This window comes from Orbicella faveolata, unplaced genomic scaffold, assembly GCF_042242905.1.
Source record: "Orbicella faveolata isolate gen_17 unplaced genomic scaffold, um_ofav_v1 contig_12, whole genome shotgun sequence".
Lineage (NCBI taxonomy): Eukaryota > Metazoa > Cnidaria > Anthozoa > Scleractinia > Merulinidae > Orbicella > Orbicella faveolata.
In genome coordinates this window covers 1337710-1356991 of record NW_028301539.1, presented here as the reverse complement: position 1 = coordinate 1356991, position 19282 = coordinate 1337710, and the positions used below count along the sequence as shown (strand labels likewise).

Here is a 19282-nt window from a genome sequence, read left to right as displayed (position 1 = left end):
AAAGAGGGAGAGTTTCATGGTCGGGAAGATCGGACATTTTCATTCAAGAAGGTTATTAAAAATCTCGGGGGAGCAGTTCGGAACAGGGAACGATTCTTTTATTATCTTGATGTTCCGATGTGTTGACCCAATAAGAAACTCGCCCCAGTTTTCACGGATGACTGAAAAATCTAAGATGGCGGACAAATGAATTTCTGTTGACACGTACATAACTGTACATGTGCATCTTTCGCAAAAGCCGAAATGCGAAAGCACAGAGGGAAAGCGAAAGAAGCTTCACACCATTACAAGTTCAGCAAGAGCTCTAGGTTTGAACATGCTTTCAACACAACGGAAGATTTCGAGAGTTTCGAGAAGAATACAACAGGAGGTGAGGAATGTTTCGATCAAGAAGTCACGTCTAATAATTTTAAGAAGCCTTATAACTCTGTTACTTTGGCCGTCGTATGGGTAAGGGGTGAAGGATCTGAAGCTTACTGCTAAAATTTCAAACCAGATTTGTCACTTTTTAACCGCACTACCAACTGAGTTAACCGCCTGATTACCTCAGTTGGTAGAGCGCCAGTCTGCTGTGCGGGAGGTCGAGGGTTCGAGCCCTAGACCGGACCAACACTCAGGGTCTTAAAATAACTGAAGAGACTGTGCTGCCTTTGTAATGATATCTGCAAATGGTCAGACGTTCAAGTCTTCTCGGATAAGGACTATAAACCATAGGCCCCGTCCCCTGCATCCCCAGTGTTACATGGTTAGCAGGGGACGTTACAGAACCCCCACACTTGTCGAAAAGAGTAGGGGACGTAGTTCCCAGTGTGTTAATCTATCTCTATCTCTAGCTTCATCTAACATTTCATGTATGGGCTGGGTGGGTGACATGGGTGAGATCAACTATGGACTGATAGTGGCAGCCAGAGGCGCCTTGACAAGCTGATGTCCAATCTCACCCAATAGAAGAACTGTAAACCGCCATTTGGCTATCTTATATGTGCGCTATATAAATACATTAATAACATACATGAAAAAATTACTTGATTCTGATTGGCTGAGAGCAGTGCAGTTCAAGTGTAACACCAGTGCAAAAAGTGTAACACCATTAAAAATTACACTTTGTAATTCTGGATTGTGATTGGCTGAAAGGAAATAGGAACTTTTCTGAGCTGATGATAACATGTAAAATGATGACCAATATTTTGTGCGGAAACTTTGAAAAAAGTTTTCTCAAATGAGAAAAAATGGCTTCTAGAAAGATCTTCCAGCACTTCCTTCACGCGAATTTTTTCATCTTTATGTTATTAATAAGTGATCATACCGTTTTTCTCATTTAATTTGGAATTGGCTGAAATTGCTGAAATTGCACTCGTTGAAGCGGCTTGTGCAATTTCAGCTTTTTGAAAAACTCTCTTGTGCAAATTAATTCCAAATTGAACGAGAAAAACGGGAGAAGAGCTTATTTTTGGTTCAAATGGTGGCATATTTGGGATGGTGGGGGGGGGGGGGGGGAGAAGGGCTTAATTTTTGGAGGGGCTTATTATTAGAGAGAGTTTTGCACCTCAAAATTGTCTCTGCCAATATTTTAGAAGGGACTGTGTTTCGTAAAATGTTAAGGCTTAAGTGGGTATATTGAATTGACTGCTAACTCAAGCCTATCAGACCATAACTGCAAATGAAGCTATGATCAAGCCATGTCATGAAATGAAGTTATCAAGAATATATGTATATGGGGACTTCTTCCCTAATCATTTGTGAAAATTGTTCATTTTGAAAAAATTTCAGTTAAAAAGCGAAGAAAAAGTAAATCTTTCAATGAATTTAGGTTGTTGCTGCACGTGTATCATGCAGGACGAAAGGGATTTTCTACAGTGGTGATTTCATGTGACAACACTGATATATTCATGCTAGCCCTTGCTTTCAAGAGTTTCATTGCTTCCTCAGTGTATATTAAGTGCAGAGCACAGGCCAGAACAAGGTATATTGACATCACGCATGATGTCCAGCACCACGGTTCAGAGGTGTGCAGATGTCTTCCTGGACTACACGCCTTTACTGCTTGTGAAACTGTAAGTGCCTTTTCCAGAAAAGGCAGAATGTCTGCATTGAGGTTGACGAAGTGACAGGTGAGATTGAGAGAGCTCCTCCAACTGAAGGGTACAGATCGGGGTGTGTCGGATGAGCTGTTTTCACGTCTTCAGGAGTTCACCTATTTCATGTACAGCTCAAATCCAGGAATGAAAGATGTCAATGACTTGCAGTACTGTCTCTTCTACACCAAGAAAGGGGAACTTGACTCTAACCAGTTACCACCATGCTTCGACACTCTGCCCAAGAGCCAACTACCAGGCTGTGATCTGGTGCAGGAGTCTCCAGAGCCACCCACACACAGCGCTTCGATAGATCATGCAGATAACAATTCTAGACCGCTCCCCAATCAGTACTCTATTCTTTTAAAAAAGAACAATTAGTTTATTAACACTTATATTTTGCCATTTGAATATATTCTTTTTATAGTTCCACCTATTTTTGTATATATTTGTAGTTATCTTTTCCATTTTTTATCCACTGAAGGCTGTAGTCTGGCAGCCGAAAGCTCAAAAGTTTTAACTTTATATAGCCAGTGAACGTTTTTTATAAATTTTTTATTAAGACTGATGTATACAATGCGTTTACAGCGCATTTTGAAACAGGCCTGACCACCAAATCCCTATTAATAGTGTTTTACACTGGATGATGAAAATACACAAGAATCTATCAGACTACCCACTAGCAACATAACATTATACGTGATAAAATAATTCCATGATCACCTTAAGAACCTCAGTGGACTCTATCACGATAATGTGCGACTCTACACAATAACAATATTGAAATAGGGAGCTTAATTAAGCAATTACGACGGCGACGCCCAGGACGACACCTAAAAAAATTTAGATCTAAAACCCTACTCAAAGATGTGACGCCAGCGATCAATTCCAGAACAGAATACGAAAAATTAGCCGTCGTAGCTCACGCTCTTCAAACTACGCAAAACTTGGTAATTCACGTTGTTGTTTTGCAGGACGGAAACGAAATCTACAAAGATTTCTAACGCACGCGCACAGCCATTGTTTTGCTCATGTTTGGTGACGTTCTCGTTGCCACTGCCGTCGTGGTTTGCTCAAACTCTCTATATTATCAGATAAAAGACGCCAGCGTTTCATCCAAGTTCTCACAAACTTCACTTTTTATTCTGTTGCACGCGAACAGCATCCTTCGTGCTGCGTGTCTGATTGGCCAACGATAAGACGGATAACGACAAAATGTCACATTAAATTTCAAGACAAGGGCCGGAAAATATACACAGATAAATAATGATTAAATAGCTTTGCAAGTACCTGTGGGGCAGACACATTCCAACCATTAAAATTTATTCCTTCTAAAGAATTCCACGGAATATATTTTTTGTAAGTGTTGACCGGAAGTAATTGGCTATCAAAATATATAAATTCTTCCTACTGGGCAACAAACATTGTTTGAAGTACAAGTTTCCTTTGAATTCTCTTTATTTTGTTGAGAAAGTAGGTCATGGTCAAAAAGCCTCATCAATTCCTAAAACGGTTTTTTATTCCCGTTTTAAGCCCGCTCGCATATAAGCCCCCCGTTAATAAACTAATCTAAAAGTACTTACGAAGTTGTATAAGCCTAGGGTTTATAAGCGGCAGTCGACAGTTTACCATTACCACAACTTAACGAGTGTTCCTAAAAGCACAAAAGTCCTCTAAGTCGTCTCGCGAGCGAGATTATAAAACATTGTTTATCTTTACAAATACTTGTATCGCTCTTAGAAACTCTTTGCAACGTCACGCAAAGTTTTGTGACGACCATATACCGCGCGCAAAACCTGTGTGGGAATTTCCACTCACATGAACAAAATCTATCAATGTGCCCCCAAAATAAAGTTGTCCCCAGGACCACGCGATCATAAAAGCACTTTAATCAACTGAACAGCGTAATCTTCTTCTCGATCGGTTTCCTGCACATAGGACAAACTTCCAATGACGTGGCACACTCCACGCACGTGCCGTGTCCGCACATGAAGGCCACGTTACGCGCTTTCTCGAGGCAAATGGCACACATGGTGGCGTCCTCTATCTCCCTGACATGCGCTTGGAGTGACAGCAATGAATGAAGCGTCTCTAGGTATTTCTCGTCCGTTTCGCTTAATTCCGCCGCTGGTTGGGTAGATGTCTCTTCTACAAACAACAACACCAACAACAAAGATAAAATTCAGCTCCTTAACAGTAAGAAACTAAAACCTAAACTTAACTAATGCACACGAAGCCAACAATGCTTCAAAATTCCGAAAATTCACCCCTCTCCTCCCCGATATAATTTTTTTCTATTCTCTTTATGCCATTCTTTTACCTCTGTCTCAAATCGAGTCTTCGGGTGAAACCATGCATATGAAAATGTATTCCGCCGACGTGTTCATTTTCATTAGACTAGATTTGAAACAGAGGCACAAAGTAACTCGGAAATGACCTATTATTTTATCACAAGGACTAGACGGAAAATCTCGTTCGGAACGTTAATATTTCCAACCATTTTTGAAACGCAAAATGCCCTCCTACAATAACCAAAGCATAATAAACAAAGCCTGAGTCAAGGATTACTCACCACTTAAGATTTTTCTTTCAATAACATTCTTGCATTTCAAACACTTCTTCATTCGCATGGCACAGTCTAGTGACAGGAAAATAACGTGAAACACAAGAGTATTCATTATGTTATAACAAACTCATACAGCGTCCTTATGGATTACCAGTTATACAAGTACAAAAGAGTGCTTTTTACGTGTGGTACCTGATATTTTTTAATACACTTGAAATAAGAAGTTTTAAAGAAATCAGTGTAAATGCATTTTTTTGGTTACTAGTCAGCAAAACAGGACGGATGGAAACTGCATCCTTCGATAATCAGTTTCCATTTGGGTCTAATTGAGCAGAAACCGACTTATGATCAAAGTGCTCCATATAAAGGTTGGCGATTCAAAACGACTAATACACTGCTTTTCCACTCATTCAGGAACAATAACTGAATTATATTTTCCCGAAAATATACCTGTGAATAGGTCTATTAGACTTTCAACCGGAAAAAACCAATTTAATATACAAGTCGAAGGCGGCGAAAACCCCATTAGGATTCATTAGCCAGCAAATGCAGACCGACTTCCATCTGGCGTACACAACAAGGGAAAATTCCTCCGCTAAAGCGTCTTCCGATCACTGACAAATTAATTTCGAAAGGAGAACAAAGTTAACATAATTATCTCAGCATACCTTTACAAGCTATCACGTGACCACAAGGCTCAAACTTGACGGAGGGTGGCTCATCCGAACACACTATACACTGTACTTCCTCACTCTCCCCTCCCTGAGGTACTTTGTTAAAGGAATGAACTACACTCTGAGAAAAGGATTAAGAGGAAAAGATATATTACATTCCTTGCAAGACAGAGTTCTACTAAATTAATCTCACTCGGAAAACGACACAGGAAGAAAACGACACAGGAAGAAACCTCCACAGAGAATGTTCGAGTGATGTTCTTGCTAACGCCAAAATCAGTATTGCATGTCACTGTACAAAACGATCGTGCCAGTGGGTGAAGTTATTTCATGGCCGTTGTCTTTTCAAGCGTCAAAATATTTTACATTAGCTACTACTGACGCTGGCATGCGCCAGTAAAACGACTGAGAAATATCGGGAATTTTCTTGTTTAAGTAAATCTATTGAGTGAGTGGCCGTAGAAAGCGTTTGGTGACTGGTTAATACGATCTTCAAGCTATTCCATGCCATGCAAATAATCCCCATGAGGAGTGAAGTAGTGGACAATTCGATTGCATTGACTAAAACCATGACTAAAAAAAAGTCACCTTCAGGATAACGCTGGTAATTTGCAAGAATCACTAAATCATCAACACACTACATTTTACCTTACAACGGAAACACTTCTTCAACATTGTAGCGCATTCCATGCAAGCAACTACGTGACCACACGGATCAAATATGGCGTTTGCAGGTAAACCGCACACGCGACATTTAACAACTTCAGCACTCGGAGTAATCTGGGTCGACATCGTTACATAATCTGGAGAGGCGCCATTTTGCGTATCAGCGGTCGTCTTCGGTGTAGAAGACCTACAAAAAAAGATCAGTGCGCTCTTTGTAACGGCGTCCAATAAAACAATCTTTGAATGATCGAGTTTAATGAATGCCATGAAATAGTTTACTACTTTTGGTTCAGTTTGATTCCATAGAGTGATCAACATTAAATTCTCCTTACAATATTAATTCACTGCTAAGCAGACAGGTAATGAGAATTACTCCCTTAAAAGAGACCGATCTGTGCGTGGCTCGAGCTTTATTTGACCCCAACAAGATACCATTTAAAACAGAATAGGCTTGATTACCAGCCGCTGTTCTGGAAGTGAGCCCGCACTAGTACACTGGACTCGAGAGACAGGTGAAAAACGAGCGTAAAAACGGAAATAAGAACGGTTGTTAAATATTTCTTCGAGTGCACCCTAAAAGATACTTTGGCAGCTAAAATTAGTGGCGTTAACGTTTCGTCATGAACGCCCCGCGTGAGACCAGAATCCTTGATTTATACCCCTAACCGAGACGAGCATCCCTGACCTTTTCATGTGGGAGTCTTCTCCCCCGGGACTGAATCACTATATTCTCGATCAGCGGTAACTTTGGACAAGTCAGATTTCGTTGTTAGGGGAGAGTACTCACCGTTCTGGTGTTGAAGTACTGCTACTGCCAGGCAACATCATTTCTCTGAGCCTTGGATCCCTGCACAGCTGTAATGGCGTCTTTTCATGTTTGTTCTGAAGTGAGATGTCAGCGTCGTGATCCATCAGTAGCTTGGTGATTACAAATGTAGGTTCGCTTTCAGACACCTACATGGCCAAAATGATTATATCAGACAAACCGTGAAAAGCGATGAAGGCAGACCTGAATCAGAGCAAACTTTCTCCTGCGAAGTTTGTAAACGGTATTCAAACTCTCTACAGAAAACTGTATATATTTGACTGGCAGACTGTTGAACAGACAAACGGAGAGACAGACAGACAGATAGACAGACACACACAGACAGACAGACACACAGACTGACAGACTGGCTGACTGGCTGACTGACTGGCTGACTGGCTGACTGGCTGACTGACTGACTGACTGACTGACTGACAGCTGGATGGATAGAGGGATGGGCATACAGACGGACGGACAAACTACGAGATGATAAAAAGAACGAGCGACCACTCTTTCACCTGAATTTCCAACTGACCAACAGACTAAAACTCAAACCCGTTTCCGACCTCAACCCACCTCTTTCTTTGGAGTATTACTTCCTCCAAACTTCAAGGAATGATACATGACCACTACATGAAGTGGCGAGTCACCAACATCGTCTTGCGCATTGACTTGAGCTCCGTTATCTAACAGCAATTTGGCAATAGTCACGTGTCTCTTATCCACTGCTAGCAAGAGAGGGGTCTGCTGACGACTGTTACGAAGGTTGACGTCAGAATGAGGGCGAGCCTGCAATCAAGATGTATGGGCTATTGACCGAACGTGGATAGTTAGATCGACCGAGTTTTTATTATGAGTGTTTATGGACCAAGACGGGGCCGAAAACCTTTGCGAGAAAATCTTAAGAGAGTTACAATCTCGCAAAAAAGAACGAGGCCAATATCCAGTCATCTTGACCGAACAAACTTGGTTAATAACGGATTTATCGTATTGCCTTCGGGGAAATTGTTATCGTGGGACACAGCGGGTAGTCCCGAGTGGGCGAGATAGTGCCATCTCACCCGCCTGGGTAGCCAATCACAGCGCAAGATTTGGTTTATCCTACCCGCTCATGAAGCTAGTCGTAAAATAAGACAAGGTAATGTAGGAGTAAAACTAGGAATAGGGGTCGGAGAATGAAGTGTAGTAAGGCCTAACCCCAGACAAAATTGCTTCCAACAACAGCCCCCTGGAAAATGCTTTTGTAGTTCGAAATCAATAGTATGTCAATTAAATCGTCTGCTAAACAATATCACTCATGGTGTACCTTAATAAGGCATTCAACAACACTGTGATGTCCATTTAGTGAAGCTAAGTGAAGTGCAGAGAATCCATCATCTTTGACAACATTCAGTAAGTCTGGAGACTTCTGTACAATCAACGATGCAGCCCTGTGTGTTAAAAGAAAAAAAAAACGATGCAGAGGTCGTTAACAGATTCTCCTTACGCATTTCCATACTTTCCAAATAAAACCAGTTGAGAGAATTCAGTTTTTAAACATCTCTGCCAAACAAAGAACCAACAACCTCACAAGGCATGGTGTTGGCTTCGAATTTTTAGTTTGTTGGTCGTTCATTAGAACGACGCCTTACTTCCAACGTTCCATCACCCTCTTATAACAAGGAGTGCTGGCTGTCTCCTCCTCCTCCCACCTCCCCCCCCCCCCCCCCCGTCCCCTAACACGCAAAAAACCCAGACATTTTGGTAGGCCGTTGCTTGTCTTGTATTTGGATTAAGATTGACAAAACCAACATAGCGATGTCATAAGGAATAGAAAACAGAACAAGAGTGAATGAAAGACCACGAATTGTTAAATTAAACTTCCAGACAGTGGGGACGGCTAAAGGTCCCTTTCCGGGGCAACGGGTACATGCCCCTATAATTTCCTCCTAAATTTAATTTTCCACTAATAAACAAAATAGTTAGTGTTCACCAAGAGCTCATGAAAGGCGTATGGCCAACGAGGAAAAGCGGGACAGCTGGAACCCTGCGAGACTCGGCGAGAGAAGGGAAAAGAAAGAGAACCTCAGCCTCGAAAGGTACATAGATGTACAGTGTAGTTGGTTACCGTGTCGTGAATTTGTACAGACCTTGTATTTCCTTTTAAGGCAGCGTGATGGAGGCAGTTGAATCCTCGCTTGTTCTTGAGAGACAAGTCTACTCCACGGAAGTTTATAAGAAGTTCAACAATCTCAGCAAAGTCCTTGGCAATAGCATCATGGAGAACAGTGTCGCCATATGAATCCTGCGAATAAATCATTTTAATGAGAATACAACAGGAGCAGCGAGAAGCAGAACTTTAGAAATGGTGGTTAGGTCTATAGAAACACTTTTTGCATGCTATGAAACTATAAAACTAAAGATTGATGTGCCATTTTTCTTAGGAACTTGTAATGAAGGAACACAAGCAAATTACGAGATCTAACTTTGTTCCTCATTCATTTCATACAGCTTCTACATTGTGAAAACATCAAAGATAAACAAAGATGTATTGTAGAGTGCGTGTACAGTACAGACCTGTGCATTGACATTACAAGAAGAGCTGAGAAACGTTTTTACAACTTCTGTGTAGCCTTTGTTGACAGCAACATGTAGAGGGGAACATTTGTTCTTGTTGAGTCGATTGCCATCTGCCCCTCCCTTCAGCAGAGCTGCAGCTGTTTGAGGTTGATTTCTGGGTAAAATACCAGTTCAACAAAGAGTCAAGTGAAAAATCATTTAACATAGAAAACAGCATAACGAGCATCATTTGTCAACAGTCATTATTTCTAAATATTTTTGCACAAGATAATAAACTCAAAAAAATATTCGCGAAACGTCACGCAACAATCCTCGAAAGCGTAACGTAATACTCTTGAAAAGCGTTGCGTGACGATGCTTACATGTATAACAACTATGAAATTGTTCAAACTCAAGATCCGTAGGCGTGAATTCTAATAGACAAAACAAGCTAAACGGCAAGCTTGCAATTTTGTTGCTTTCTTAGGAGATATCTTCTACTGAGTATTGCATTACTCTGGCTTGTTCATTGTGTTACCCTGGTACTCTACTCACCCAAATGCTGCGTAATGAAGAGCAGTGTCACCTTCAGTGTCCTGTAGATAGCAAGCAACTTGATCAATATTTTAACAGCAGAACACATACATCTATAATGGTGAAAGCTGTGAAAGAGAGGTTTCCTTGACATTTTCCCTCACTTGATGAAACTGTGAATGGTTTGAACCCTTGAGTAGAGTACTGGGATTTTTTCTAGTGTGGTCATCCACGTGAGGGTAGTTCTCTAGCAAGCGAAGCCATGCTCAATTTTTTTTGTACTTTTCAGTTTGGTCAGTTGACGATGATTGGTTAGAATTTGGTCAGGCTCACCTGTAGATTGACATTTGCACCCAACTGAAGAAGAAACTCCACAACTCTAGTAAAACCTTGGTGGCTGGCAATCTGCAGAGCAGTCTTGTCTGATCGTACAATGTTCACCTTAAAAGACATCGATTTTATAAGTTAAGACACCAAGGCAGTGTTGTTTGGAAGCTGGTCAATGCTAACCCAGGATTTAAAGTTAACCAAAGTTTTTAAATTGTCTTGTATAAAAATGTTTTTCGCTTATTCTGTTTTGTGTAATTTGAGAATATTCAAGTTCAAAATTAAAAGACGAACATTAAATTATAAACAGAAAACCTCACTGAAACGTTGCAAAGCTGAAATCAAAATTCCCGCTAATCCTTGGTTAGCTTAATTGGGCTTAAACAACGCAACCCAGGTCAATAACATGTGCATATACATGTACATGTATATATTACAAAAATAGTTAAACCAATATACCGTGAAACTGTCAACATATTTGTCACATTGATATGACTGGCGTACAATGATGCAACCAGTTCAAGGTTCGTACTCAGTTGAGCTGTTAAAATTCCATGACTTCCATGACCTTTTCCACGACCTTTCTGTCTGAGTTTTCCATGATCTACGATAAGCAGTTGTTCTCAAAGCATTGTCAAAACAATCTATTAGGGTTATTTATTAAGGCATTGTCCCACATTATGATGCATAGAATGCGTGCTAGTGTCTATTTTTCACTAGGATTAAAACCGGTTTTCTGATTCACCTGTTACTTTTTCAACTTTTAACCTTTTCCCATTTTATTCTCAGAAAGTATATTGCTTTTACATGGATTTCCATGACCCACACTTCAAGTTCATGACTTTCCAGGCCTGGAAAATGAAACTACAAAATTCCATGACTTTCCAGGTTTTCTATAACCCATACAAACCGTGCAGTAATTGAAACTTGTATCATACCTTATCTGGATGAATATGTAACAGTTCTTTAAGTTTGTCCAAGTTTCCTCGTCCTGCTTCGCTGATTATCATCGATCCAATGTCAGTTGAGCTGTTAATACGCAGGTGATCTAACAAAGAACTCAGCGATTGGTCTACAAGGAAAACAAGCATGAAAATAAGAACTTTGAACTCAATCCTATCACTGAAACTCAATAGTAAAAGTTTATGACAACGATAGAGATTGGCTGGGATAACAGTTGTATAAGCAAATACAAACTGTAATTGGTCAATTTAGCAGGCTGTATTCTACTGTTAGTAGGCACACTCAGTAAAATTTCAGCTGTTTTTGTTGCCAAAATGTTTCATGATTTATTGCCAAGTAAGTAAAAGTTTGAAACTTTCTTAAAAAATTACTTTACACATTTGTGTACTATTAAAACATGCTAATGACTTACAACCACTTCAATTTGACTTGTTTTACTTTCGATGTTTGCTAAAAATTTGTAGCCTTATCGCATGAATAGAAAATAATCGTTCCTGACACACAGTAGCTTGACATAACAAATATCTTATCAACCTTGTCTTCTCGGTTCCTAATGTAAGTTAAGGATCCTCATTTTTCCCTCTTCGATTTATGGCCGGTGTCCTTCACACTTGGGCCATACATGTAAATCAAAGGGGAAAAAAAGTGGTCCATATCTTATAGTATGGACCTCAAACTCGGTTATTAAAAGGTAACAAGTTTTACCTATTTCCCTTTGTGACCGTTGAGATTGTCCTGGTTCTTCAGCTGTTGAATATGGATGCTGCTGCCGTTGTGCAGAAGATGATGTCGATGAAGGGGATGGCTGCAGGATCCCTTGGAGCTCTCCACGCTGTGATGTGGATTGTCGTGGTTGTTGATCTGTAGGCGTGGCTGCAGATGCTTCCTTTACAAGTACTGCTGGATTGAAAGTCCACGCATGGTCTGCTATGGCTACTCTAACATCGCCATCGGAGTAAATCTTTAAGACCCTACCAACTTTGTCTAAGGCCTATTGAGGCATAATTTAGATTGGCTATAATTTTATATCAATACAACATCACAGACCAACCAATTCAACTACACTGTAGGGAATAGTAGAAAGACCCTTATTGTGGCTGCGTGGAGTTACATGTAAGACCTGCTATGCTCCCCAAGGCTAAAGACAGACTTTAAATTTAACAGACTTCAAAACAGTAAAAATATATTTCTGTCAATAAGAAGTCCATCCAAAAAGTTCTAAACACAATACACTTTACTCTCACATTGCTTCTCTCCACCCAGGTGTATAAACGGGTACCAGTGAATTTAATGCTGGGGATAACCCTAAGATGGACTAGCATCTCATCCAGTAGGGAGTAGAAAGACTCCTAGTTGTATCATGCTACAGAAACCAGGATAAGCTCCAGCTGTATAGACCACTTGGCCTGGCCCAGACTTTATCTTTACCACAACACAACACCTACAATGTAGCAGGTCAGTTATCAGAATTTTCCAGCACAGATATCACAATACTTACCACAATCATTTCATTGGCCCACTCTCCATGCCCAGCCTGCAGTTTCTTGACTAATTCTTTATCTTTCATTACACGCACTTTGTCATTAACATGAAACTCGTCAACCTAAATGTAATGTTTAACGTAATACAGACATACATGAACACTGTAAGGTAGATCCAGGCTCAAATGCATGATAAATTACATGTATATTCTTTTCTGTTTGCTGTAATTTTCAGTACTTTTTGTACTATTATTTTTATTTTATTTTGGGAGTGCCTTCAGTGGGAGGCACAGTGGCCTCATGGTTAGTGCGCTCATCTCCGGATCGAGTGGTCTGGGTTCGAGCCCTGGCCGGGGACATTGTGTTGTGTTCTTGGGCAAGACACTTTACTCTCACAGTGCCTCTCTCCACCCAGGTGTATAAATGGGTACCGGCGAACTTAATGCTGGGGGTAACCCTGCGATGGACTAGCATCACATCCAGGGTGGAGTAGAAATACTCCTAGTCGCTTCATGCTACAGAAACCAGGATAAGCTCCGGCCTGATGGGCCACTTGGCTCGTATGCAGACTTTACCTTACTTTTTGTACTATTAAGTTTCTTTTGATTCTCAACACCTCTCTACAGTACGTAACTAAATATATTTTGGAAATTTTTGTTTATTTATTTATTTATTTATTTATTTATTTGTTTAACTTGATTCCCTTAGGAATGAAGAATAAAAGAAAATTAAAGTCACTGGAGTGGAAGGCATGGTGGTCTCATGGTTAGTGTGCTATTTTGACTCCGGATTGACCAGTTCTGGTTTGAGCTCTGGCTGAGACATTGTGTTGTGTTCTTGGGCAATACACTTAACTCTCACACTACCTCTCTCCACCCAGGTGTATAAATGAGTACTGGCAAATTTAATGCTGGAGGTAAACCTGCGATAGACTAGCATCCCATACATGTACTCCTAGTCACTTCATGTTACATAAACTGAGATAAGCTCCAGCCTGATGGGCCACTTGGCTTTTATGCAGACTTTACCTAATCTACATTTGTACAGTTACTGGAAGTCAGAAATTGAGTATCAATTGCATGCATCTTCCCATTGTTTTATCACTGTTTACTCGCATGAATCACTCTGCATAATTACCTTTGTGAGAGAGGCTGGATGAAACGTCCATCTGTTGGCAAAGCCAGGGTACTGTACTCTAACATCACCTCGCTCAGTGATCCTATGAACTGTACCCATAAGACCAATAACCTGGAAAACATTAATGAATAAAATCTATTGTTAAATGTTGTTGCTGATGTGTATTTAGTCCATCAGTCAGTCAGTAGATCCATCAATTGATCTCTGTCTTTCAGCCAGTCAGCCATTCATTTGGTTAGTTGATCAGGCGGTGGACACGCTTGACTTGTTTAGCTCATTAGCATATTTGTCATGCGCAGTTTGTTCAGTTAGTTGAAACCTCATGGTCGATTGAACTGTCATGTTTTCTATCATGCAAGTTTGTTGTGTATGGTCTCATAGAAGTTTATCAAATACAGTTCTATAAGAAGAAGGCTCGTCCAGGCGGGTTGTCAGTTGTTTATTCAGTCATTCACTCACACACCCACAGTGCCAATTGAGCACATTAACCATCCATTAATTAAACAACTAAATCAGTCAATTAGATAGTCAGTTGGTGGATGCAAAGTCAGTTAATCAACCAGTCATTAGGTTCAGAATGTAGCCCACTGGTCAGTCAGTGATTAAATCAGCCAGGGATGTAGAGTCAGTTAGGATGAAGAACAGAAAATGTCAACTGTTCTCAGAGTACCTCTTCCATTTTATCATTCCATCCACCATGACCTTCCTGTAAGTCCTTCAGAGTAGCCACATCCAATGTCACTCGTACTCTTTCACCAACTTCAAATGGTACAGTGTTAACAGCTAAACTAGATGCTTGATTGCTTGTTGAAGGAATGATCAGAGATTCTGGATTCTGTCCAAGCTTTGCTAAGTGGTTCTTATAGTAGAAACCTCCAGAACCATCAGAAATGCATTTTAGATCCACCTGAAAAGGCAAGTAACTATGAAATCTGTAGACATACAGGTCTGTACTGTTAGTAGTGAGTTCATGTAATGACAAATATAAACAACAAAAAATTTATTGAACAAAAATTTGATGGGCCTATTGTACCAAGGGCTTGGGATCACTTGTTCTGTGTGAAATCCGGTCACAATTTTATACTTTATAGTGTGAATCAGAAAAGCAAAAAGACTACTGAGATAACAAAAGAATAAGAGACAGAGTTCTCTCTTATCAAATTTGAAACTGCTTGAAATTCTGCAGTTATAGTCAATCATACTGTAGTCTTTGCTGGTTGAAAAGCTCATTAAACCTGAAAATATCTAGTGGTGGTTGAAAAAATCATAATCTTCCTCTTTCCAAACTCTCCTCCAAAGTCAATCTCATCTGATCCAGTCTTAGGTCACAAATGCAACACAAGCAGAAAAGAATACACCATTTTTTATCCTTCATCTTTCATTAGCAAGCATACCTTGCCTTTATGGCCAACACGGTAAACATTTGTACTTGCAGGCTTCCACATCACACATGCTACACTTCGAAAACTCTCTGTCTCCCATCCCCTCACTTCCAAAACTTGACCAACACTCCGTTCCCCTCCGTCCTGATTTCCCCAGTCCCAATCAGGCCCTCTCATGACCTGTGCTCCACGAAATATTCCTTTGGCCTCAACTTTGCTTTTCCCAAGTCTTCTACCAACATAAACCCTGTTAAAATACAAAAAAGGAATAGAGGCTTAATTAACCAGAAACATGATCACTGCAGCTGTACCACTGGCAAACTGGTTTTTAAACTTGGATGATGTACAAGTATGTATTTTGTTATCAGCATGCTCACCATCAGGAAGATTTGAATTAACGTGGATATCCTTGATATAATATTTTTCTATAACCAGGTTAGTTGCTACAAGATATCCCCTGGTACATACATGGAAGCACAGAGAGATCAAGAATTACCAAAGGAGGCAGCATGGCTGAGTGGTTTAAGGCGCTGGTGTTGTAATCCGGAGGTCCTGAGTTGAAGGTCTCCACCCTGCTACTAGCAGGATTTGTTTCTTGGTAGTCCTGAGTTCAAATCCTCAGTCACGCTTTGTAAGTAGCCAACTGGTCTGCCTCCTGCCAGTTGGGATTTTTATTTGAAATATTTGTTTCCTTTGTTTCAGTGGCATATCTGTAAACTCGCTAAGCTTAGTGCTTGTATAGCTACATGTAAGTGCATGACCATTATATAATAAATAAGATTTACATTTACACTTGTTTTTTTAATAATTGACTTTAATTAAAAGTGCATCATTATTTTTAGCCAGTGAAGTATACCTTTTAAAAAGATTATTCATTTGAAATGATTATTTTCCTTAGTTGTTCTATTACCTAGTAGACCTTTCTCTACTGCAAAAAAATATTTGTTGATGACAAAGTAAGAAAAGAGTTTCTCTTTATGATGATTTCCCTGCATCAACAATTCAACATACAATGTTACATGAACGTGTAAATATTTCTAAATACTCTTAAAACAACTTACCCTGGTTTACCACGAGCTTCAATTCTATTAAATACATGATCCAGCGGATGTTTGTCGTTCATATAACATGAGCTACACATATTGAAGTTCACACAGTCACTGCATTCCCAGCGAATGCCTTCGATTGATTGCTTCTTACACTCACTACAGGACACATTAGTGTGTATTACACCTGGTAAATGGAACAATCCTGTTGTTAGACACTCAGGTACAATCATAGGGGGAGGGGTGGGGAGAGAGGCAGGACAACAAACATGGGTCAACTTAAGTTCACTTAACAGTAAATAGTCTTATTCAGGGCTGTGCTCTACTTTTGCCTTCAGGTGACTGGAAAAACTGACCTTTTTCATATAAGCTTAAGTGTGGGGCACCTGGGATTTCACAGTCTGCAAATTTTAGGCCCCTCATAATTTTTCTTAGCCCGCAGCCTTGAGTATTCATAGCCACTTGACACATTGTTTAGGGAGGCGGTGACCTACATGTAGGTCTAGATACTGCCATTTAGCTTCGCTGCAAGTCTAGAATTAATTATTCATAAACTACTGTAGTCTAAAATTGAGGCTATGAGATCAGCATGGCTTGACTTGGGCAAACATTTGCTCACAAATTGCCAGCAAAACTAGACTTGATTTAAATGTTCCAAAAAATTTTGGCACACAATTAAAACTCAATAAAAACACAGAACTAGCACAAGGTGTCGATGTAATGATGGCGTGGGTAAAGAGAATTTACATTTTGATCATCAAAGTAGATAAATTGTTTTTTTTTTTTTTATCACGGTATTTCCTAAAAGAAATAGAAAACATGTTCTCCATGTTTCTATTGAGTTATAGAAACACTTGTGAAAGTTTGGGAGAACTCCAAAAAGCTGTGGAAACACTTGTCTAACGGCTTGTGTTCCCAAAGCATTTCTCATTCTCCCAAGCTTCCAACATGTTTCTATTAAACAATTGGATTATGAACTCAAGGTTTCTACTGCATGTATGATAACTGACAAGGGCGCAGCCCGATTTAACTGTCACGCATAGAAATCGAGAGCAAATAATCTAGTTGTTTTAGTATAAATGTACTAGTCAGTTTTAGCCAATCAGAGAACGGCATTTAACTTTTAGTGAAATTAAACATTAGACATTAAAACATTAGACATTAAACTTTTAGTGAACAACTTCTTAAAAAGTAATTCAGACCGTGAACATTTTACCGTCTCTAGAACATTTTGAAAATGTCTTGTAATATATCCAAATACATTTTATGTACATGCTGTATTATATTTTAACTTCTTCAATATTTTAACATTTTTTAACTAAATATATATATATTTTTTTTTCACTCTTACTTTTTTTTTTATATAGCCCACAATGTAAACTACTGGGTTACCGGTAATTGTGTCAGCTATTTAAGTGTTTTATTATTATTATTATCATTTGTGATGGAATGCTAGTAGATTTATACTTAAACTCATTAGAGACACGGTACAAGTTCTCTGTTTCTTAAATACTAAACCCATCAAAATCAAAACAAAATTCAGAAGAATGAATGGCACAGACCATGATGGTGTTATGGCAATATCAAATTGCATGCAAATGAACTGAAAACCTTCCTGTCACTCAGCCTCATGGCTGATACTTGTTTCAGAAAAGAGAAAATCCAATTAAGTTGAGGTCCAATTAATTTTAAGGTGCTCAAGTATCGAATGTTTTCCAAAGCCATACAAGGCAATGAGTACATTACGTACAATTGTTAATCCCTTTCCATAGATTTACCAAGAATGTGCGTTAAAACTTCTGAGAAACTTTAAAAATAGAATTTTCCAGTTCGTTCATCTAACGACGAAAAGCACTGAAGCAAGACCAGTAATTTTAGCAATTTCTTCCACAACCAATCTACGTGAAACATAAATTACGGTTTCCTTTTCAAGTGTGTAGCGTTTTAGTTTCTACTTCTTCTCTGTTGTTTGAAAATTCTGTTGATAAAAGCCTTTCATAAGTCTTATCACTTGCATCATTAATATGTCGTGCAGATAGAATATAAAAGCTTTATATTACATGTAGCTAACTGACATCGAATTATCGGTGCCTAAACATGTTTAACTTAACGTAATAAACTCAAGCTTAAGCTTCAGCTTATTGCAATCACAAGCTTACCAACTGGTCCGTTATCAAGCAAACATAGATCAAACGCTCCTTGATATCCACATCTGTAGTTAGTCCTCGTTCCGCCGTCCCACTGAACAACAACAGTTTTGTCTGGTGAAGACACACTACCGCTCCGGCCAACGACGACCACCGTACCTACATGGCCTTCGCCGCCATCTTGATTTCCCCATTTCCAATCGGGACCACGCACGACACGACAGCCGGCTTCCATTTATCCTTTCAATTAAATTATTATTCGCGAGAAAGCATTCCTTCAGAAGATCTAGCCAGGATAGGACTGACTGCTCGATTCATTCGCAGAATTATAAATCATGTTGTTGATTTTCTTCGAACTCGTCAAGACCGAGTTCCTGTGGACAGCGGATTAATCTCGACCCAGTTCCTTTACATCAAATTCACGCCCACGGCCGGATGTGGTGAATATTGTGAGGTCACTTTGAATCGTATCCATGTGCTTCTTGTAGACGCCAAATGTCTGGCCTCATTAGTAAAAAATGTTTCCGGTTACACCAGTTTAAACTATCAGAGATGATGCTCACGAGAAAAACGGAGATGCAGTTGTATATACGTCACTAGAGTAAGTAATATCGTTGGCTGCTAGCTTGTTCTGAGCTCTTCAACTCATTTAAATCCTATTAACTAAGTATAATCCCCATTCAATCTTTCACCACAGGTGAATAAGGAAATGTACCAACGTCATCAAAGTGATTCTGGTGAGATCTGTTTTACCTTCGACAAACTTCTACGCTCGTTGAACGCGAAATTGACCACCGTTAAATTGAAACTCGAATTCCCCATCACGTGCTTTCTTCCGATACTTCGCACCGGACGCGGCACTCAGATTTGCCTACAATTTCAAAAGTGATTAAAATGCCATCATTGACTGTTTTATAAAGTGGATTCAAGCTCAGCGATAG

General features: G+C 39.7%; 2 protein-coding genes across 3 annotated transcripts; one reads left to right on the top strand and one right to left on the bottom strand.

Moving 5' to 3' along the window:
- The first annotated feature begins 153 nt into the window (after positions 1-153).
- LOC149116056 (uncharacterized) lies at positions 154-3414 on the top strand. Of its 2 annotated transcripts, none has more exons than XM_089281812.1 (2): positions 154-370; positions 1930-3414. In XM_089281812.1, exons 1-2 carry the CDS (start codon positions 244-246, stop codon positions 2106-2108), a joined length of 306 nt encoding a protein of 101 aa, XP_089137938.1. In that variant the 5' UTR covers positions 154-243; the 3' UTR covers positions 2109-3414. The 2 variants fall into 2 exon arrangements, 1 of the variants encoding a protein (XP_089137938.1); XR_016204804.1 differs by having other exon boundaries at positions 233-370; positions 1811-2063.
- On the bottom strand, positions 3186-18736 carry LOC110067461 (E3 ubiquitin-protein ligase MIB2-like). The gene is made up of 19 exons (XM_089281805.1): positions 18354-18736; positions 16210-16381; positions 15161-15395; positions 14437-14673; positions 13767-13877; positions 12647-12751; positions 11854-12139; positions 11124-11257; positions 10192-10299; positions 9880-9920; positions 9343-9499; positions 8916-9070; positions 8093-8216; positions 7363-7575; positions 6769-6935; positions 5964-6168; positions 5310-5436; positions 4648-4713; positions 3186-4223 (listed from the first exon to the last, which is right to left on the bottom strand). Exons 1-19 carry the CDS (start codon positions 18574-18576, stop codon positions 3967-3969), a joined length of 3123 nt encoding a protein of 1040 aa, XP_089137931.1. The 5' UTR covers positions 18577-18736; the 3' UTR covers positions 3186-3966.
- Positions 18737-19282: the final 546 nt, after the last annotated feature.

Bases quoted from the DNA above. Each gene is read 5' to 3' on its own strand.
- LOC149116056 (XM_089281812.1), top strand. From the start codon at position 244: ATGCGAAAGCACAGAGGGAAAGCGAAAGAAGCTTCACACCATTACAAG. The intron at 371-1,929 runs GTGAGGAATGTT...TTGCTTCCTCAG, and splicing joins CGAGAAGAATACAACAGGAG to TGTATATTAAGTGCAGAGCA.
- LOC110067461 (XM_089281805.1), bottom strand. From the start codon at position 18,576: ATGGAAGCCGGCTGTCGTGTCGTGCGTGGTCCCGATTGGAAATGGGGA. The intron at 10,300-11,123 runs GTATGATACAAG...ATGTCTTTTAAG, and splicing joins TACATATTCATCCAGATAAG to GTGAACATTGTACGATCAGA. The intron at 4,224-4,647 runs GTGAGTAATCCT...TGTTGTTTGTAG, and splicing joins TGAAAGAAAAATCTTAAGTG to AAGAGACATCTACCCAACCA.